This window comes from Drosophila tropicalis, unplaced genomic scaffold (assembly GCF_018151085.1).
Source record: "Drosophila tropicalis isolate 14030-0801.00 unplaced genomic scaffold, ASM1815108v1 contig_993, whole genome shotgun sequence".
Classification (NCBI taxonomy): Eukaryota; Metazoa; Arthropoda; class Insecta; order Diptera; family Drosophilidae; genus Drosophila; species Drosophila tropicalis.
In genome coordinates this window covers 745669-767006 of record NW_027173497.1, presented here as the reverse complement: position 1 = coordinate 767006, position 21338 = coordinate 745669, and the positions used below count along the sequence as shown (strand labels likewise).

General features: G+C 36.8%; 5 protein-coding genes across 9 annotated transcripts; 4 read left to right on the top strand and 1 right to left on the bottom strand.

The window, feature by feature from the left end:
* The first annotated feature begins 680 nt into the window (after window positions 1-680).
* On the top strand, window positions 681-2944 carry LOC137586396 (phosphatidylserine lipase ABHD16A). Of its 2 annotated transcripts, none has more exons than XM_068302412.1 (7): window positions 681-715; window positions 808-946; window positions 1062-1375; window positions 1449-1600; window positions 1669-2272; window positions 2345-2612; window positions 2681-2944. In XM_068302412.1, the coding sequence occupies exons 2-7, from the start codon at window positions 818-820 to the stop codon at window positions 2789-2791; spliced, it is 1578 nt and encodes a 525-aa protein (XP_068158513.1). In that variant the 5' UTR covers window positions 681-715; window positions 808-817; the 3' UTR covers window positions 2792-2944. The 2 variants fall into 2 exon arrangements, with proteins under 2 accessions (XP_068158513.1, XP_068158511.1); XM_068302410.1 differs by having other exon boundaries at window positions 706-746.
* On the bottom strand, window positions 2930-3748 carry LOC137586397 (zinc finger matrin-type protein 2). Its single transcript, XM_068302413.1, is given in 3 exon segments — window positions 2930-3212; window positions 3214-3476; window positions 3544-3748. Coding segments are annotated over 3 exon segments (588 nt in total). The 5' UTR covers window positions 3647-3748; the 3' UTR covers window positions 2930-2990.
* A 72-nt stretch (window positions 3749-3820) lies between these two features.
* Window positions 3821-4282, top strand: VhaM9.7-a (Vacuolar H[+] ATPase M9.7 subunit a). Its single transcript, XM_068302458.1, has one exon. The coding sequence runs from the start codon at window positions 3909-3911 to the stop codon at window positions 4164-4166; it is 258 nt and encodes an 85-aa protein (XP_068158559.1). The 5' UTR covers window positions 3821-3908; the 3' UTR covers window positions 4167-4282.
* A 78-nt stretch (window positions 4283-4360) lies between these two features.
* Window positions 4361-15289, top strand: LOC137586427 (mucin-2). 4 transcript variants are annotated; one of them, XM_068302457.1, is made up of 6 exons: window positions 4361-4527; window positions 10456-10569; window positions 11352-11667; window positions 11723-11960; window positions 12018-12177; window positions 12302-15289. In XM_068302457.1, exons 2-6 carry the CDS (start codon window positions 10483-10485, stop codon window positions 14828-14830), a joined length of 3330 nt encoding a protein of 1109 aa, XP_068158558.1. In that variant the 5' UTR covers window positions 4361-4527; window positions 10456-10482; the 3' UTR covers window positions 14831-15289. The 4 variants fall into 4 exon arrangements, with proteins under 4 accessions (XP_068158558.1, XP_068158556.1, XP_068158555.1 ...); XM_068302455.1 differs by lacking the exon at window positions 4361-4527 and adding an exon at window positions 6385-6465; XM_068302454.1 differs by lacking the exon at window positions 4361-4527 and adding an exon at window positions 6721-6831.
* Window positions 15290-17912: 2623 nt separating this feature from the next.
* On the top strand, window positions 17913-21155 carry Ctl1 (choline transporter-like protein 1). Its single transcript, XM_068302442.1, has 8 exons — window positions 17913-18158; window positions 18556-18938; window positions 18998-19152; window positions 19208-19425; window positions 19488-19764; window positions 19885-20164; window positions 20222-20384; window positions 20447-21155. Exons 1-8 carry the CDS (start codon window positions 18042-18044, stop codon window positions 20669-20671), a joined length of 1818 nt encoding a protein of 605 aa, XP_068158543.1. The 5' UTR covers window positions 17913-18041; the 3' UTR covers window positions 20672-21155.
* The last annotated feature ends 183 nt before the right edge of the window (window positions 21156-21338 follow it).

Genomic DNA, 21338 nt, shown 5'->3' with positions numbered 1-21338 from the left:
AAATTTGGTATGGTCTTTAGTAATATTGCATTTTAATAATAATAAGACTTACATTTATGTACATGTGTATGTACGTAGTTGTTTCACAAAACAAAAGTTTTGAATAAATAAGTCCATCATTCATTTGGTGACGGATGTATGCCTGTTCATATGTATATGCCAAGAGCATTCATGATTTATAAATGATTTGATCACTCATTCATTTCGTTGCACAAAATCAATCAGCCTGCACCGATTTTTGAAGTTGATAAAAATGAACTGACATTAAAATTTATTTAAATACATAATACAGACGGCCTTGATTGTCTGTAATGATCGGGACCAGGAGCATTACTAATAATCGATTTTCACAGTTAATCGAATAACTATTTTGATTATACAGTTTTTTTTATTCTTATTATTTATATTATCTTAAAAATAAATATTAATTTAAGAATTTAAAAACATGGCACACAAAAAACAATAGATTGATCTTTGATCACGGTTAATTACCGGTTAACCGGATCTCGGATAATCGAGGCCCGAGTGTATATGAATATTTTGTATTCGAATGAGTACTCTAATTAACAATAGTTTTGAATGTATTAGTGCAGCCTTCTTATATACATATTATACCATTCGTTGTTCCGTCGGACTTGTCACGTTTGACCTAGTCCTAATGCCGATAGTTGCTATTTTACTTCCACCCTGGTAGCAACGTAACTTGGGATGACTTGTGAGTGAGTGGCCCTGGTCAAGCTTTCACAGTAATTACAATAAAAAAAAAAATACATAAATATCCACATTTTCAATTTTTTAATAACTTAGCGAAACCAACATGACGAGTTTCCTCAATTACATGTTCGGCCCCAATCTCTATATGGAATATAAGGGAGTGGCAGAGCCGCAGCGTAAAATGTATGAGGCCGGAGCAGCCGAGAAATTTGGTGAACAAATTCTTTCAACCGTACGTAAATTCATACATATGTGCATACTTATGTATGTATGTATGTATGTATATTTCTATACCCAATACCATTCAAGTTTGCCCTACAACATATGTATGTAATAATAATTTACAGCTGTCTGTTATGTGGTCAGTAGGATACTACACATCGCCATTGATTGCCACATTTCTCTATAGGCGTGGGTACATCGTTGCTGATTCCATGCCAACTATAGCTAAAATCACTACTAGTGTGGGTCTCATTGTTATTATATCGCTGTTTATGCGGGGACTCGGTCGTAAACAGTCACGCTCGTATTCCAATATGATAAAGGCATTGGCTCAAGCCAGAAGCAGCAAGTCATCTGGAAATGGTAACAACGAGCTGCGGCGCTTTGATATTGAGTTCAGTGCGTGGCCAGTTGATTTTGATGTAAAGACATTGACAGGGTAAGTGCAAAAAGTAAGGAACTGAAAATTTCTACATAATCAGTATTTTCTTGATTGCAACTATTCATCTTAGGGATGCTAAGAAACCAGCACAATCTGTGGGTAGGCGGGAGGCGATATCACTTGCCACTCTACCGTGCGAGCTATTAGCCTATATTGCTATTCATACATTTGGTTTGCCTATGATATATCCAGGTTCGGTGAAGCTCATCCAAAAATTTATGAGTACGTACATAATGGGAAAATGTTTTAGAAACAATTAAGGTATCAGTAATAATTAATTTTTTTTGCAGAGCCCATGCTGATATCGGGACGCGCAAAACTTATTGACGACGATAATGGCATACGTTACAAGGTAAAAACCATCGACTCAAACGAGATTGACACGCTTTTTATTGACAACCGCAATGACAACGAAGGTAATGGAAAAACCCTTGTCATCTGCTCGGAGGGTAACGCTGGATTTTACGAAGTAGGAATTATGGGCACACCTATTGCTTTAAAATTCTCAGTACTTGGCTGGAACCATCCAGGATTTGCCGGTAGTAGTGGTAAGCCGCATCCGCAACAGGACCAAAACGCAATTGACGGAGTCATCCAGTTTGCCATTAATCACCTTGGCTTTTTGGTGGAAGACATAATATTGTATGGCTGGAGTATTGGAGGGTTCAGTACTTTATATGCCGCTTCCATCTATCCGGATGTCAAAGGCGTAGTGCTAGACGCCACTTTTGACGATGTCTTGTACTTGGCCCAGCCTCGAATGCCTTTGTGCCTTAGTGGTATTGTTCGGATTGCTATTCGCAATTATTTTAATCTTAATAATGCCGAGTTGGCCAATAAGTATAATGGTCCAGTTTCGCTAATACGTCGCACTGATGATGAAATAATCGCCGAGTAAGTTGCATGAATGTTAAAATCTGTTGTGGCAACTATTTCCCTGTTTGTTCGTTTTGTTTTTTATTCAAGGGACAACCGTATTGAAACAAATCGTGGCAATTTCTTGGTTTTATCACTCCTCAAATACCGTTACCCGAATATATTCAATGTAGCGCAGTTATCTAAGATGAATAATTTATTGGCAAAACCATTGGAGCCATATAATATTCCTGGTATCGAGGAGAAAAAATGTATGTCGCGCCTTATAACATATGCCTCCGATGAGGGAAAATCGTTTCCTATGCTGATCGGGGCCGAGTATTCGGACGAAGTGCGCACACAAATGGCTGTATTCTTGGTAAGTTCTCTCTTAACTCAAATACTGACTATGATCTCGACAATGAGGATCTGTGTTTTATTACTTAGCTGCGCAAGCACTTACGAGACTACAACTCCACACATTGTACCCAGCTGCCGGGAGAATTTTTCAACATTCCATGGGATATACCTACCGAGAATGGATTCGTATTTACTTAATGGTCATTATTTTTAAGAGGAAGAGGGATCAACGTGTTATTTTTGGTTTTGCATTTGGCTGCATATTTAATTAATCTACCAATATAGTCAACATGATAGAATATCTGACACTACGAAATAAATATTGCAAAACGCAAATCCATGATAAATTTATATTTCTTAACTGTCTATTACTTAAAAGCAGCGTAACATCTAAGAGCTAAGAATTTTTTTTGGACCCACCGAACCCTGAGAAGCCCATTATAGCTGCCATTTCATCACGTAGCCCTTCAGACACGTCGTTATCGTTGTCGTCTGCCTTTCTTTTCCGTTCTTTTCTCTTTTCCTTACGATGCTCTTTGTAACGATCCTCTTCTTCCTTTGCTTCCCGCAGTCTCTTTTCTAGCTCGTAGTCCTTTTGTTTTTCTTCCATTTTTTTTTTTGTTTTGCTGAAAACGCTCCTTAACCTGGTCTACGGTACTGCGCTCCACCTTCATAGACATGCCAAGATTGCGCTGGTGCTTCTTTCCATTGATGTGATCCAGAAAGTTGATAGAGTCCTTGACCACGCAGTCACACACATTGCAATAATATCCGCCGGATTGCGAGGTGGGCGTGTTCTTGTTTATAACAACGCTTTTACCAAGCTTGCTGTCTAGGTCTACTTTGTAGTCGCGTCGTTTTAAATTTTCTCGTTGTACGGGTTCTTTGGATAGCGATTGTTTAAAAGAGAATTAGAACGAGGAATGAGAAAATATAAATGCAACACTTACCTTCATCTTTTGGTGCTGCTTGATGGATAAGCCGTTCCGCTGCTAGCTTTTCGTACTCATCCTTGTCCCATTTTCGACGGTGATCATCAGGTCGCATGGTCATTATAATGCTGTTTTTTTTTTAATATTTATTAAAAAATAATTATTTGTTTTATTTTTTGTATCGTTTTGATTTGGTCACTCTAAGGCGACTGTATGTATCGAATTGAACTAGTTCTCAGCATTTCGATGACGGGTTCTAAGGCTGCATGTTTATCAAAATAAGGAATGTTATCGATTATAAATTTATATTTCTTGCTCTATTTACGATATTTATTGATTTATTAAATAGAACGAAAGGACAAAGGCAAAACTTATCCTTAAAAATGGGCGCAGCTTTCTTTCCTGTGCTCTTTTTTACTGCTGTATGGGGAGCTGTGGGCATCGGTATGCCAGTAATGACGCCTAAAGGACCCCATCAAAATCTAATACGCTGCATTTTAATGCTAACAGCGGCTTGCTGTTGGCTCTTCTGGTTATGTTGCTACATGGCTCAGATGAATCCTCTGTTTGGGCCCAAACTCAAGCGGGACGCTATTGCTATGATCGCCAAGTCTTGGAATAACAAACTTCTTGAAGGCTAGTCTTATTGGTAAATTGTTTAACACAATTCACAGTATATGTCTATTTAAAAATTTATTCAACCAGTATATTCACTAATATCAAAAATTATAAATAAATAATGTTATTTCGTTCCGCATATCTTGTAATCTTGATTTGGTCAAAAAGAAAAGTACTTGTTTAATCCATTCAGCCAACTCTTTTCACCTTAGTCGTTGTTGAGCGCCAGCCGTGTTCAGTTGGCGGAAGGTGTCTTCGGGTATTTTTTATCGGTCTTGTGCTATTTTTTTTTTTTTTTGTACAATATGCTACAAGGATGAACAAATTTTTTATGAGATTTGATCGCGGATTTATATTATTTAAGTCAATAAAAAAAATTGTTTGGTGAGTTAATGAGATAAGTTGTGTTAATTTGACTCTCGGTAAACTATGTAAGCCTCCTTACACATAAAGAGTACGTACATATGTATGTATGTACATACATATGTACATACAAACATACATATGTAAATTCGGTTTGAAAAGCAGTCGCTACTAAAGTTGAAGGTACAAAACAAGTTACATTACTAAAAACGGCATTTTCCTACCAAACACCAAAAGTGCAATAAAACAAACGAGTTAACAACGGGCGGAGCAAAAAATAATGAATGTTAAAATTAAAAAGTAAACGAAATCAGCTCATAAAAGACACTGGGAGCCCTCTGCAAGCCACAAAAACCAGTTGTGATGTCATTCTTCAATAGAAATTAGAAATAAAAACTTAAATAAAGGGTGGCAACGAACTCGGTTCTCGACAACTAACTCTCCAAACGATAAAACAAATTTCTTGTTACTAGATTGGTTAAGTTTTCTAAGTCGCAGCGCAATTACCACGTTTATGAACTGGGCCAATTGACAGTTGCCCGTGGCCGCGGCGAATACTAGAACCGTTGCTTGACCAAAGAGAAGAACAATCAGCATTACTTTAATGGGAACCTAGAAACACTGAGAGATAATGGTATCTTAAAAAGTTTTGCATACTCTTAGCTAAATATTGAGGTTGAGGCATAAATTGATTCCGATTCTGTAAAGGAAGAGGCGGCAATTGACCCAGTTCGAGGCTTTTATAATGACAGAAACTTTAAGCACATTCGTAACTGATTCACGGGCACATAATCACTGCAATGCGCCGGTGAAAGTCCCAAAAGTGATTTACAATACATATGTTGGTTACATTTCTAAATTGAAAATCACGCAGCATGTTAGTCTTCGTTTGTCGGAAGTGGATCAACTTCTCCTAAAAACAGTAAAAGATTCCGGATGCTATTAAAAGATGGCCAATTTGTTTATAAACCACAGGGGAGATGTGCCGAAGTTTGTATGCTTTGCAAGTTTTTCTGTTTCTCTCTTCCCCTGTACATGGCCATGCATGGGCCAAAGTATTTTGTCCAAAAAGTCGATCTTTCACCAAACGGCCTACAAAATAAACTTGCAGCAGTGTTTCGCAAATAGCATGCTATTTTTTTGGGTTTGTATATGACAGCGATCAATTATAGTTTTTATACCCTTGCAGAGGGTATTATAAAATTGGTCAGATGTATGTATATAACGCGCAAGAGACGTTTCCGACCCCTTTAAAGTATATATGTATGTATGTATGTATGTGTATTCTTGATTAGCATGAGAAGCTGAGTCGATATAGAGTCCGTCCGTCCATCCGTCTGTGCAAATCAACTTTACGCCGCTATCTTAAGAGCTATCGGGATGAAACTATTTGATATTTGAGCTACTTATAGCCCGTAGCAGATAAAGTATGAAAATTGTCTGGATCGGACCACTATATCATATAGTTATAGAAGAAACACAAATGAAGAAATTGAAAATCTTTAAAATCCCAAAATTTCAATTAAGTCAGATAAATAGAACACAAGTTACAGTCAAAATAAATCGACAGTGCTGCAGCCAGCCTACTACGTCATTGCTTGAAATCCACAGAGCAGCTGAGCACACGAATACACACAGACGAAACGCTACATAAACTGAAGGTGTTGCGTGCTAATCCACATAGGGGTGCCGAGCCGTTAAGTCAATTTTTAAAAGTAAATGAAATCGAAATGTTTATATGCCGCTTTATATGTAGATAAAAATCAATGAACATTTCTGCATACTTGCTTTTTCAAATTTTTCCAACACTGGCGTTATTAAAAATAAGTGTTGGGAACAGAATGAATTTCCTTCTGCTTATTGCAAATTGTTGCTTGACCTGGAGTGTATATAACTTTTGAAAGAAAAACGTTATTGATTAAATTAAAAATTAGTGAAAAAGTCGGGCTTGTACTATCTGTGAGTACAGGTAATTTGTTACAAATTTAGGTGTGTGTCTTAAAATTTGTGTCATTCTGAGCAACTCTCAAAAACAAAACTTATAACGAAATCTCAACTTTAGGAAGAGTTTTACAAAAATGTCTACCAGAGTCCAGTCTAAGACTTTTACTATTGGATAGAATAATCAATTCTTTGTAAAATATAAAAGTTTCAATGTCCACGAATAACCACTTTTTTGCAATTTAACTTTTTAGCGCATAACCTCATATTTCTGCATATGGACGAGATTTTAATAAAGCAGGAAAAAATGATTTAGGAATATACTATGTAGCTTATCGAGTTCATGTTTAAAGGTTGCAGCGCATGTACTCTACAGTGCTCCAGGTGAGTTGGATGCGAAATTATAATTGAATAGTAGGCGTTTTTTTTATTGCACCAAAACATATAGGACCAATTTGAATGTTATTAAGTTCAATATTTTAGATGGCAGATGCAAAGGACCTTTCCAATAATAGGGAATAGCTCCAATAACAGCACAAAATTCGTTTGCGCGACTTTAATGTCTCATTTATGCATCCACAAAGAGTAGTACGAATCAGAAAATAAGGTTAACTACGAAAAGCGGTAACGTATATTACAAAGTTGCTGCTATATGAAAATAATTCGGATCGGACCACTGTATCATGTAGTGATATACGAAAAATATATGAAGGAGTATATATGTATGTATACTCCAGAGAGCCGGGGCTAACTTCGACCGCGTCAAAGTTTGTATCCCCTTGCAACTTTTTTTTGTAACTCTTTGCTTACCTATAGCTATCAAAGTGGAAAAACTTTTTTTCTAAAGAGGCTAAAGTTTGCGAAAGAATGGCCTACAATCATAGGAAATAACGAAGAGCTATATGATATAGTCACCGATCTTGATCAAATTTGGCACAGTCGTTTATAGGCGTAATAAACTTTTTTAATATTCAACGCAAACTCCTCCTAGACCGTAAGAGCTACAGAGCTGAAATTTTGCATGAAGGCTTGTATATACTGTATATCTCGGATTCAGCCGGATCGGACCACTATATCATATAGCTCCCATACAAACGCTAAAGTAACGAAAAGTGACTTTTCTCAATAACTTAGGTATTTTCTTAGCTATTGTCGTTTAATATTGGTTATCATGTAATGATAATTGAAGTGCTAAAGTGACTGATAACAGGCATGTTATGCATATAAACGTTATAAACGTTTTCTAAAAGGAGAGCCGTAAGGTCGGAGTTGGCCGTTGGCTAAAATGAAAAAAACAATTGTCCGTTTAATTTTTTAAAAAATCTGTATTAGTTAAAAACTTACTAGCAGTTAAAACTTGGTGCATGGTACACCGAAGTCGGTTAGTTAGTTAGCAATTTAAACCAAACAACACACAAAGGTACATATGTATGTATGTATGTATGTACCTACAAACTTATGGACGTATGTATGTACATACATATGTATGCTCGCCGAAGCATGTGAAGAAGGCGCCTCGGTTGGATTATAAGAACTGTTCTTAAATTTGTTTGTTCTAATTGGTCGCCAGTTAGGAAATAACAGTAAATGTTTTAATGGCTAGAACTTTAAGACTTCTTTAGATTCACCTGAAAACTTTTACTACGTACGACTATGCATATACATATGTATGTATGTACATATGTTCATAAGTACATAAGTACATACATTACACTAAAACCGGAACTGTCGGTCCATTAAACATTATCCATTAAACACTGTCCGATTAAACATTCTAAAATTTAATCAACATCGGATGACTATATTATATAGCTCCCATAGGATCGATGGTCTCTGTGACTTTGTTCAAAAACTTCGTTATTTCATATACTAAGATTGTAGGCCGTTCTTTCGCAAACATTAGACTTTTTAGGTAAAAAGTATTTCCACTTTGACGGATATACATATGTATGTACATACATACATAAGTAAGGAATAAGTAACAAAAAACTTGCAAGGATATACAAATATTGACCCTGTCGAAGTTAGTTTTTTTTTTTTTTTTTTCTTAAATACAAACACCAGGGGTTCTACCTATGCCTTTAATTGAGAATATGCATAAATAAATAATACATTCCTAATTCCGTAAAGTTTAAATTAAGTTAAAGTAAACACAGATATATCACTGTACACCACTTAAAATTAAATTTTTTTGACTTTAAATTAGCACAACTTTTTTTCTTTTACCTTAATAACCAAAATTTAAATGCACATTTCTTTATTGAACATGTATGTATGTATGTATATCATACAATAGATTTGCTGATTTTTGGCTTGGACGAATTAATCAGCTTCCCAATTTATTTAGGAGGCATTCACTTTGCGATCTGTAAGTTTGACCCTTTCATTTTGTCGCATTGTTAAGACAAATATTCGAATTTTCGCTTTTCAGCGTTTTTACTAATGCATTTTAAAAATAAACTTTCCATTTCGCTGCTTTCTTGAAACCAACTTATTGACATTTACATCACTATCGGCTTGCTTTGGCCATCTACTTTGGTACATTTTGTTAATTTTGTTGAAAATATAAATAGCTCTTTCAAATGAATGAAATGGACTGAATTCAATGGAAAAATCCCGTTAGATACCAACTCGTAAATATGTACATATATACATACATACATACATATGTACATATTAGAAATTTGAACATTTAAATCTGAGTGACAGATCAAACATCTTTTTATATTTGGTTTATTTTATGTTTTGTTTAATTTCACCAATGGGAAATCGGATAAGAGAAATTGATTAATTTTTGTATAGACTAATCTAAACTATAAGAAAACTACCATCTATTAACTGTCTATTAAGTATATTAATTTTGGTCTCAAGTGTGCAAAGTGCAGAAGGAAACACCTTTGAAGAAATGAAATATGTACATATACATATGTACATATGTATGTATGTACAAACATACGTAAATTTTTTATCATCACGGCGGGTCGAGCTCATATATGTAGCCAAATACGCCGATAAACTGTATTTAAATGACAAATTTTCAAATGGCTTCGGTTCTTTCATAAAAGGATAAGTAGGAGCTGCTTTGATTTGATAGTAAAAATGAAATGAGCATTGTACGCTCATGTGTACATTTTTATTTACATAAATCTTATAAAATCAGAATTTTACAAATATTTGAAAATTATAAAGTATAACTTTTACTTTTGAAAGCAGTCAAGTGCTAAATGATCTTATTTACTATTCGTTTGTATGTACGTACATATGTTTGTAAATGTACACATACACTTACATACATATACAAAAATATAGTATTTTAGCTACATACATGTACATATGGCTGACTTTACCTCGGCTTCTTAACTATTTTGAGGTTTCTCTGTGTGACTCTATTTCTTCCGCTCTCTCTCTCAGGTTGACCCGTAACGATAGACATGTAAGTGTGTATACACAAATATGACGGTCCCGCGAGCAATAACCCCCGACGAGCCATTCCAGCCAAAGAACTGGTTTCTTCTGAGTCGTTAAATCCACTCGCACTGTACAAGCTGTCGTATTGGTTATTATTTCCCAAGCTCTAGACATTACTGAGTGCAAGATAGAAGTGAAAAGTCCAAAATTGTTTGGCTCGTCGAGCAAGCGTATAAAAGTTTCTAATTAAATTGTTTTTGGAAAGGCTTTCGCTTTTACATGTGGTCATCGGTGACATTTTCACTCTACCCTAAATGTGAATAAGGTTAACAAATTCGACAATTTGGACATCCACGTTGTACTAGTAAAAATAAGTGAAATATACATAAATCTTCTTCCTTTTTTTTACGTTTGTGTGAAAAGTGAGAACTTTGGTTTTGGAAGTAACGAAAATCACCTACTAAACAGGACTAGCAGGTTTTTGTTTTTAGTCTTGCTGAGATTCCAGTGGTTGACAGCAATGAGAGTTAAAAGTTTATGAAAAAACTCTTGAATCTTTTAAACGAAAGTGTTTTCTTGGATATGTTTGTTCAATTTCAGAACATTTGAGATCGCTAAAGTCAAAAGATGGATACGGTCTATGGAACAAAGAAATACTTTCAAAGTTTATCTGGCGTGACTGATATATATCGAACGCAGACATGTCGGCAGATGGTAAGTTTTTCAAACTAGTGCTATTTATAGTGGATAAAAAAAAAAAAGAAAAATAAACAATGTGTACATACCCTGTGACATTCCAACTCAACACAGTTCGAGATTTTCTGAGCTATCAATAACTGTTGTAAATTTAATTTGATTTGTGTCGACTTTCCAATAACTGAACGCATTCAGATATACACATACTTAGATGCTAACTTAAACAAAGAGTTACGAAAGAGGCAAAAGAACAATCGAAAGGTGAATGACTTTCTTTGCTAGAATAGCTAAGAGAATGTAATTGTACAAATCAACGCAAGACAAAGTAAATGAGCAATCCGAGACATCGGCTTAAAGATACCCAGTACGATGTAAAATTCTAACTTTAACTGCGTAGAAGTTAATTGAAACGATTAACATACACATGCCATGCCTTATCATTTATTGCCAATTTGCTATGGGGTATTCAAAAAAAAAGAATGAAGAAAAACTATTTCTGAACTAATTAAGATTAAGAAGTAACAATCCTAACCTACTTGTTACATGATCAATAAAAAAAAAATCTAAATAAGATTTGTTGTTTTTTTTATATTCTTTGCCAACCCGTAAATCGTAGTAAGGTTAATGGCTTCTTTGAGTCTTCACCTAAAAAAGAAAGTTGCTACTGCGCTAGATGGGCTTAAAAAAAAATTGTCAATAATGATATAATTTGCAACCATTTGCATTAATTGGCTAGGGAGCGCATTGACATGCTTTAGAAACAGAGTTACCAATAGCCGTCTCAATTTTTTCGACTTCAGAGTGCGGACTACACATACCAAAACACTCTGGGTAGACGGTCTCAGCTGGGTGCATACTATCACATGAACAAACAGCCAACACATACGAATGATCATAGTCTTAACGGTCAATATGGCTACAATACATGGGGCATCTGGAGAGATGGTCGAAATATAGCTCCATCTGCATTTTCAACAAAAACTCACACGCAATGTCAAAAGAACCGGTCGTTTTCCATCATTCTGACTACTGCGGCGTTTATAGTTCTTTTAGCAGTAATTTCTATAGCTGGATTAGCCTTCTATTTTAGTTCAATTAAGGCAACGCTTGAAGATCGTAAGTAGTGCTTTTAAATAGATTTAAACAAAAACTAATCCATTTTAATTCACAGCAATATTGGGTTTCAATGGTTCCTTTCGTATTTCCAAGGGCGATTTATATTCGACAGGACTTAAATATAATCATACTACCACGTATAAACAGAAAATTGACTTTTATAAACGATTTGTAGAACGGGCTTTGGCGGATAACGGTCTACAATCGCTTAAAACAGATGTCTGGGGTTTCGGCGACGGTCCACTAATTAAGGTTTTCTTTCGTGTTTTTTTGGATGTACGCAAATTGCCAGAGTAGGTTGATCAATTTAATTTGACGAAAACTGTTTTTTAACACTTATTTAATTGTAGGAACATTCTAAGTGTTGAAGAATATATCAAAGATTCTTTGTTTTTGGAAACCTCGGCTGGTAAGTCATTATATCGGTCGCTCCGTTTAGACACTGAATCAGTGGAGATCAAGCGTATTATGGACGAGCAAATTGTACAATCTGCAATTTTAAGGGAGCCTGTAAGTAAAATATAAGCTTAACATACATATGTATGTACATATGTACATACATATATGTATACAGTATATACATATGTATGTACTTTCTTCAGTGATGAACACGAACGTGAATTTTCTTTTGTAGCAAGCTGTGCCCACTAGTCAAACCCAGCTGGAAAAGCATCTAATGAAAAAAGGGTCCGCTGGACATACTATCGAAAGTAAGCCAAATCTGGGGGTTAGCACGCCTAAGCCTCGACATCCGAATACCCCATTGGGACCACATTCGCCTTACGAGGAACCTGATATCGACGTAGAAAATGCGCCGGTTATTCAAGGTTCATTTGAAGGTTCCTTTGAAATCACCAAGACAGATGCAGACATTGCACGGAAGAAAGCTGCTCCTACAAAAGTATATCAAAGCAGTAGTCTGCCTCCTAAGACAATTGCAGTAACGCCTTACTCCCTACGGGTGAACCCCAAGAAGCCAAGTGTTGAAAAGTTAACCACAGTGCTGTCACAGCCACCAGTCCACAAAGGGCCTTTTAGTACAGCTAAACCCACTACTCAATTACCTACAACAATTAAGACTACCAAAGCCACAACCACTAAGGCACCAAGCATACAGTCACCGTCAACTATACCGACAACCACGACAACAACTGTGAGGACAACAAGCGCAACTTCGACCACAACGGCAGCGCCAATTACCAGTACAATCAACGCGTTTATATTTTCTAGCCTGACGCAATCCATTCCCACCTCCACAGTTGTGGTGCCAAAACTTGACGCGAACCTTTTTACGACATTCCCTATATTGGACACTCAGCCTTGGCGCCCAATGCACCGTGAGGTGCCGGAACTCCTACCAGGACCACCACCTGCCTTTCCAACAAAGACGCTTCCCTCAGTTGACGGGGTTCCATCTACTTCAACTATACCTCATATGCCCCAAAAACGGATTGATGAACTAGAGCTACCATTTATCGGGGATAATCCGATTCCGCCTGTAGCTGCTATGCCGCCGGTAAATAAAGATTCGTATCTGGGACTCCGACATACTGCTTTGCGTAAACCAGCCGTAAAATTTGAGAAAACCAGCGACGGTCAGGAGAAGGATCACGATTTGCTTTTCTACCACAATTTTGCCAATCCGATTTTCATGCCGGGTACCGAGAATTTTGAACGATTGGGCGGAGCGTTAGTCGAACCACATCCATTACCGGTGCCCCTACTAGACGATGTAATTATTCCACCATTCAAACCTATAATTCCTACTCTTGCGTCTGGGGGTGAGCCTTCTTTCGATATTGATGGCAGCAATGAGAAGTTCGAACACCTTGGTGGAGGCGTAATAGCCAAAAAGCAAGAAAAAGACGAGATTTCAAGCAAACAGGAAAGCAAACCCGATAAGAACACAACTGTCCAAATCGCCCCAAGCACAATATCTGATTTTACCACACCGAATACAATAGAGACAAGAACAACAAAGCCCGCAATACTTTCCGAAAAGACAACTGATAATTCGGCGCTTGCCGATACCATTGGCGAATTTTTCATGGAGCTGCTAAATCTTCCCAAAGAGGAAAGTACAACCACGTCTCCTATTTCTAGATTGGATACTCACAAATCACATACTGAGCTGGAGAAGGACAAGGAAGAACTGCCAGAACCTCTGTCTCACAATTTGACTCTTTCCAAACCAAACTTTATGAATCTTAAAGAGATTATACTACAACGTAATACACCATCAACAATTTTCTCTAACCACACGTCAATCTTCACCACTTCAACCCCATCCACTACTACTACCGCCAAAGAGTCAAAAATAAAAGTAAATACGAGGGTGGGAATTCAAACGCGTCCCAGCAGTGATCGTCCCACAATATTGGATGACTCCGTTCTCTTTCCCTCGCATTCAAAATGGGAGTTCGTCAACAGTTCAGCTAACCAAAATTTTGAATACAATGGTAACATGAAGCGCGTCTTTAACAAGACCCTGCAGGCCTGGGTCTCCATGTCCGAAGACATTGATAAAATAGAAAATTTCACACTAAACGATATCAAAACACGTATTAACAATGCCAGCAATATCCAAGATATATCGCTTATCTTTGACAATCTGGCCTCAAAGATGGGTATAACTCCAAGTGTTCCTACCAAAGTTCCGCCTTTTTCACAAAATAAATTAAGGCATCCACAGAAGAATGAAAAAAAATCTACACCAACTAATATAACACCAACTGAGCCGACTATGCAGGATTTGAGTATAAGGGAGCATGTCACGTTACCTCCTCAATCGCGGCAACCATTTATCAAGCCTATGTCCAGTTTTATAAACGACGGATCCAGTGAAGTGCCTGGGGCCGCCATTCCAATTGTAGGTGAGGCGGAAGTAGAGTTAGTGGACCCATTGAAATATGAGGAAATGCTGCAAATTTCACAACTTGTCGAATCGAGTTCCACCGAGAACAGCGCACATCGGTTGGTAACACTTCTTCCCGTTCGATCTAATTCGGGCATTCGTACCTACAATAATTACAAACCGTCCACCGAAGACTCAATGTCCGAAAATCAAAGCGAACTTCCACCATTTTTAAGCAAAACCATGACTAACCTCCGGCGTAAGGGAGACGTCAGTCAGAGCCGTAAGTTTGCTCAGCCCCCCGTCTGAATCTGTCCTAAAGGTGGGCATCAATGTGGCGGCGACAAAATGAATGCTACTAAGAGGATTTGACTTAATTACAATACAACCCATGAGTTATTTACCAATATCGAGTAGTTTAGTTAATGGCTAGCAAATGATACCATAAAACCATATCTTGTTCGAAAATTGTTCATCTTATGTTTTTCAACATAGCACGAGGAACAATTTTGGAATGACAATTTTTTATACATACATACATCGTAAAACTCAGTATTTAAGCTATTTTATTGTCGTAACCTTATTCTTCCCCATTATTTATGTTTATGACACTAAAAGCAATGTTACATATTTACATACATATGTATACGTACATACTTATATTTATATATACTTATATATTATATGCACGTAACTGAAGATGCCTTGTTTTTAACTTGGAAATAAAATTGGTTTAACAAAGGATATCCTTAAACCAGTAACGAGAAATCTTTACTTGCCAGTTTGAAAATGGTCCGACTTTTCCTCATCTGGATAACAACGTTCTTTCATCAAAATATGAATGGAATAAAGTACTGTTGAACTAGACTTTGAGTATTTTTGTTGCACACCTTTTAAGAAATCTACAGAAAAAATGCACCAAGTGACATTATTGTACTGATCTTAATGAGCCAATTAAAGAAGAAGAAATGTAAGCAACCGCAAAATACTATACTATCACTAACCATAGAATACTATACCATATTCTATGGTTAGTGATACTATACTATATACTATGTCAAATTTTTGGTGCCAAGGGTCCCCAGAGTTGAGACACTCTTAGTAAGTACGAATGAATGATAGTTTTTACGAAAAATTTCAACTTTCAAACTGAATATTTGGTAATTTTTGAGGCAAAGTCTGCGGAAACAGGAAAACGTAATTTTGAGTCCTCGAAAATCCGGTTACATGCAGGTGGTATTTTTTTTTGGACTTCCTTGGTTACCTATGTATGCATGTATGTAGATGTGTTGCAAATATATACGTGACATGGCTAAAACGACTCGTTCGTTAATGCTGATTAAGAATATATGTACATACATACATATTTATATATATATATATAATGGGGTCCTTCCTTTTGCCTGTTATTTACATTTTTAATATACCATTTCACAAAATTTTTGCTAATACAACATTCGGATATTTAAAGGAAGGCAACATAAATATACAGAAGATTGTTCAGCTTTTACAAGGAAACGTAAGCTTGAGGGTGCTACGAAAAGCAATACAACGGAACATTTTTCTGAAGCACTGTGTTCTAAGTATGAGATGGAACAAAGGAGAACGAAAGCGGCTATTACAAAAGCTGTGCAGATCGCCACTACTATTCGACTGAATAAAATTAAAGACAGTATTCCAACTTTACTAAACTAAGTCAATAAATACCTTTGATGAAGAAGCCTTTTACCTTACCTTTGTTTCTAGACCTGGGATCGACAAAGGGAAAAGTAATGTTTTTTAGAGCTACTTAAAAAATCATAACGTCAACGGTCTTCTTAAATTTAACTATTGGATTTGCAAAACAGGTAGTAGTCTTGACCATTGAAATTATAACAGAGGTATCCACAGAGGTAAAACATTAGGGATTATTGGATCACACTGCGTGGTGTCTTCTTGACTCGTGCGATCCCGAAAGGATTTGGAAAACAGCAACTAGTTCTGAAATGTTGAGGGTATTAGATGGTGTAATTTTATATTATGTAATCATGAAAAAATGTAAATTAAAACATGAAAATAGGTTACCAACAAGCAACCAACCAATTAATCTTTAAATTTCAAAAACCTTACTAATATTTTAAATTATTAAGTCTCTAGATACACTTTAGAAAGTCCTCCAAGTTTTTCTGTACTATATTGTATTTAAGGATTTTTTTGCGTCTTGTATTAGTGGATAAAGTTAAAATTAAAGTCCTTTTTGGTACATATTGTATGAAAACTTGGAATTTAATCAAGTTATAACATGGGTAAGATAAAGTATCTAAGCGTTCGGATCGGACCACTGTATCAATAAGTGCTATACGAAAAATCGGTGAATTAGTTGGAAAATCTTAGTACGGTTCGTCATCGAAATTCCCAAAATTCAATAAGATCGGATAAATAGAACACAATTCATAGTCATTATAAATCGGCTCTGCTTTAACGCTGCCGTCAGCGCTGTGTGAGTGACGATCAGTGATATTCTTACATGTGTTTGTAAAACGGGTACAACGAAATAGAAAAGGACAAAGTATGTAATTGAATGTTGTGTATATCTTGTCTGCAATTTTTACAGTGCCGCTAACTTACCGGACCGACGTCTTAAGGTTATTGAATGTCACATTCCTGAGGCCTATTTTAGGGGCTGGGTCAGTAAGAAACCAGAGGGCCGGGGCTAACTTCGACCGAGTCAAAGTTTGTATACCCTTGCAAAAAAGTTGCAACTCTTTCCTTATCTATTAGCCATCAATGTGGAAGATCGTTTTATCTAAAAAGGCTTATGTTTGCGAAAGAATGGCCTACAATCTTTGGAATAGGAAATGGAATAGGAATAGGAAATAACGAAGATATTGATCAAAGTCTATGAGAGCTATGTATATGATAGAGTCACACGATCTTGATCAAATTTGGCACAGTAGTTTATAGGCGTAATAAACTGTATATTATTAAGTTTCAATAGCACAGAAAATAACGAAGTTATTGAGAAAAGTCACTGTTCGTGACTTTGGCGTTTGTATGGGAGCTATGATATAGTGGGCCGATCCGGCTGAATCCGAGATATACAACCCCTGCAGTATTTACGAGCCTACATGCAAAATTTTAGCTCTGTAGCTCTTACGGTCTAGGAGATGGCCATTTGAACTCGTCTCGTCGTGCACATCAAGAAGATACATACTTATGTATATACTTTGTATGGTTGGAGATGCTTCGTTCTATGCGTTGCACACTTCTGACCAAAATTAATATACCCTTTTGCAAGGGTAGAAAAATAGGCGCTTGGAGATTTTGAAACAAGCTGTTTCAAAACCTTTGGAGGAAAAAAATAATCGAATAGAAAGAAAACATCATTTTATAATATCGGTTAGTGTTAATCGATGGCAACATGTTGCTTCGATATTTTGAGCGTATTATTCGTGTTATTCGGTGTACTTAAATTAAAATATTAAAGAGTTAAATCAAAACACAGTGTAAAAAAGCCGTTAACAACAAAATAAAGTGGATCATGGGATGCGCCGAGAGCACGGAGAGAGAAGGGAGTGCCCAAAACAATAGGCCCAAATACCGCACATGCACCGATACTTTTTGGCTAGCCATTTACATATTATTCTGGTTATTTTTGGTAAATATTTATATATTTTGTTCACCGTTATGTTTAAAATACAAACATTTGTGTAGCCTGCATTCAAAATTAAAGCGAGAAATGAAAGTAGGAATAGGCATTTGGGCTAGCTTAGTCAATAGAGCAGAGAAGATATTGGGCGTGAATTTTGATGAAGATGCCGTCATCGCTATCATAGGGGTGGGATTGCTAATTTCACTAATGAATTTAAAAATTAACGAAATGTTTAGGGGGTGGGGAAGTTGTCCTACATCCATGATATTAATAAAAAGACATGCAAATACCTTCATACATTATTTGCACATGGGTGCAGTTTTTAAGTTGTGCAAAGATACATACATATGTATGTATGTACATAGATTACACTTTTTAATAATGCAAAATTCTTTTTGTGCAGATTGTGATAGCCATATTCTCATTTGTCTATGGCAATCCATTGCGCATTATAAACGGCTATGATTCCTTTGGCAATACCTGCGGTGTGAAGCATAATGAGCGTTTTCAGGGATTCCCATTATCTGGCATGAATACGATTGACAAGCCCGAACTGTTCTACTTCGACGTTAGGGAGCTGAAGAAGTCTTTAAAAGTCTGTGTCAAGTCATGTCCAGACAAAACATTGGCTAACGCCAACGAGCTTTTGAGTTACTACACCCAGAGTGGAAGTCATCTATGCAAGTATGATTACTCTATGGATCAGCTTAGTAAGCCTTCTATAGCCAATGATGGGAAGATCTTCAATTCTTTGGGACCTTGTCCAAGCTTTCCCATCTATGAGAGGTAAGGTAACAGCAGAACTCCTTTCATTATACTTTGTGATTTCTGTTTCTTCATTTTAGTTCTTCTGTGCTACATCGGTGTGTACCAAAAGGTACAGGATCTCAGGTTAAGGACCTCTATAATATGCTCAATAATTGGGATGTCGCCCAGCAGTTTCTCGGCGATATTTATTCCACCTGGCACATCATTGCAATGGTCTGCGGCCTTGCTTTGCGTACGAACTCTGTGCTAAATGACACATTCCTGTTTTTAATTAAGTCCCTTTGCAGTGATATCTATAGCGCTTGTCACTATGATGCATTGGCTTTCCCGCATTGTCTCTTGGCTAATTTGTGTGCTAGTAATTGTTGCTAGCATTGCATTGACGGTCACGTTGTGGTATGCCTATTACAAGTCTGGAGAGAGTACACAAAATTCGCTCCTAGAAGAAGTTGTCCGTAATAAGCAGGCCGTCTTAACCTTAGCAGTTTTGGCTACCATCACAATGGTTGTAAATCCACAATGGCTGCATCGTATCAATATTTATATTTCGTATGATCCGTATTACAGATTATCCTTGTCATCATTATTTATTTCATTAAAAGCAAACTATCTGGCATGACGGCTCTATTTGAGGAAGCCGGCGAATGCATGATGAATTTACCAGGCTTGTTGATTGCTCCGCTTCTGGCTTTCATAGTACTTGTAGTGTTCTTAAGTTTTTGGGTTGTGGTTGTGATATGTCTGGCCACCGCCAGCTTCCCAGGGCAAAGCCCGATTGCTATATTTGACAATACAGCTTCTTTACAGCAACCACCCCAGCTTAAGCAGAATGACACTCATAACGGTGCGTATCCAAAATACATACATGCTTTTGTATTTTGTAATAAATAATGTATTCGACGCTGACTTGAATATCACATTTCCAGAGTTCCATTTTAAATCAGCTTACTTTTATATATTTTAGTCAGTGATCGCGTTGAATATGCCGATGTTGGAGCTCTACGTAGCATGTTTTGGATCTACGTAGTCGGATTAATTTGGACGGTGGAATTTATATTTGCCTGTCAGCAATTTGCTTTGGCTGCTGCAGTGGCATTTTGGTACTTTGGCAAGCCGACTACCACTCCCACAGTGTATGCCATTGGCAAGTTGATCAAATATCATCTAGGGACAGTGGCAAAGGGTTCGTTTGTTATAACGATTTTCAAGATTCCTCGACTGATCTTGACTTATTTGTATGCCAAGTAGGTTGAAATAACCCCTATTATCAAGTTTAGGACTGCATCTTGTTTAATTTGCAGGTTGAAGAAGGGCGAAGACAAGGGCTCAGAGTGTGCGACTTGTTGTCTCAAGTGCTGTATTTGTGGTTTCTGGTTGCTGGAAAAATTTATTCGTTTCCTCAATCATAATGCATATACCGTGGTTGCTATTGAGTCCATTAATTTCTGTCCAGCCGCTGGAATTGTAAGATAAATTTTAATGTTTTTTTACAGAACTTATTGTAATGAAATGTATTGGCTTCTTAGGCTTGGAACGCAATGGCGACGAATGCATTGCAGGTCGCCACAATCAATAGCATTGGAGACTTTATTCTCTTTTTAGGCAAAGTTATAGTTGCTTCTCTATGTGGTCTAACAGGGATTATTATGCTCAAGGATAGGCCTGGATTAAATTTCTACATGGCTCCGGTGATACTTATTATAATTTTTTCGTTCTTCATTGCCCATATTATACTATCTCTTTTGAGGTGAGTGCTGTGTTACTTCCCAAACAAAGTAATCATACTTTACATTCAGATGGTTGTGGATACCCTCTTTCTGTGCGTTTGCGAGGATAAAACAATAAATGGCCGCGCTGGTCGTTGGGCGCAAAGCAAATTGGCTCATCTTGTAGGCGAGGAACAGCTTCAGCCAGGTGAAGAGCCACCTATTCAAGTGGTGGAGATGATGCCTATCAACAAACAGCCGTTTAGTATTACTCGACTGCCTCCCACTGATGCAGAGGTAGCTCCCATGTCAGAAGGTTAAGCGATCACACATCCAAATACGATTTTTTGGATAATTCCAGCCAGTAATCAACGCACAAATGCATGCATGCAATCAAATACGATTTACTCAATTCTTTTTAAGGGGATATATGTATGTATGTCTACGAATATATGACATTTAAAATGGACTCGGGGAAAATCACAAGTAAAGTCTAAAAATTTAAACGTCATTACTTCGTGACCGCAAATATTTGCTTTTTTTTGTATTTTTTAAGTTTGACTTCTCTAAAAAATCTGTTGAGAAGCAAAGACAAAAGTATTTCGATATATTATGGCACATGTGCCAGCTAGGTCAAACTCATTTGTAGTTATTCTATATAGCATCATCGGTTACATACTTGTTGTTTAAAAGACAAAACAAAAACTAGTTT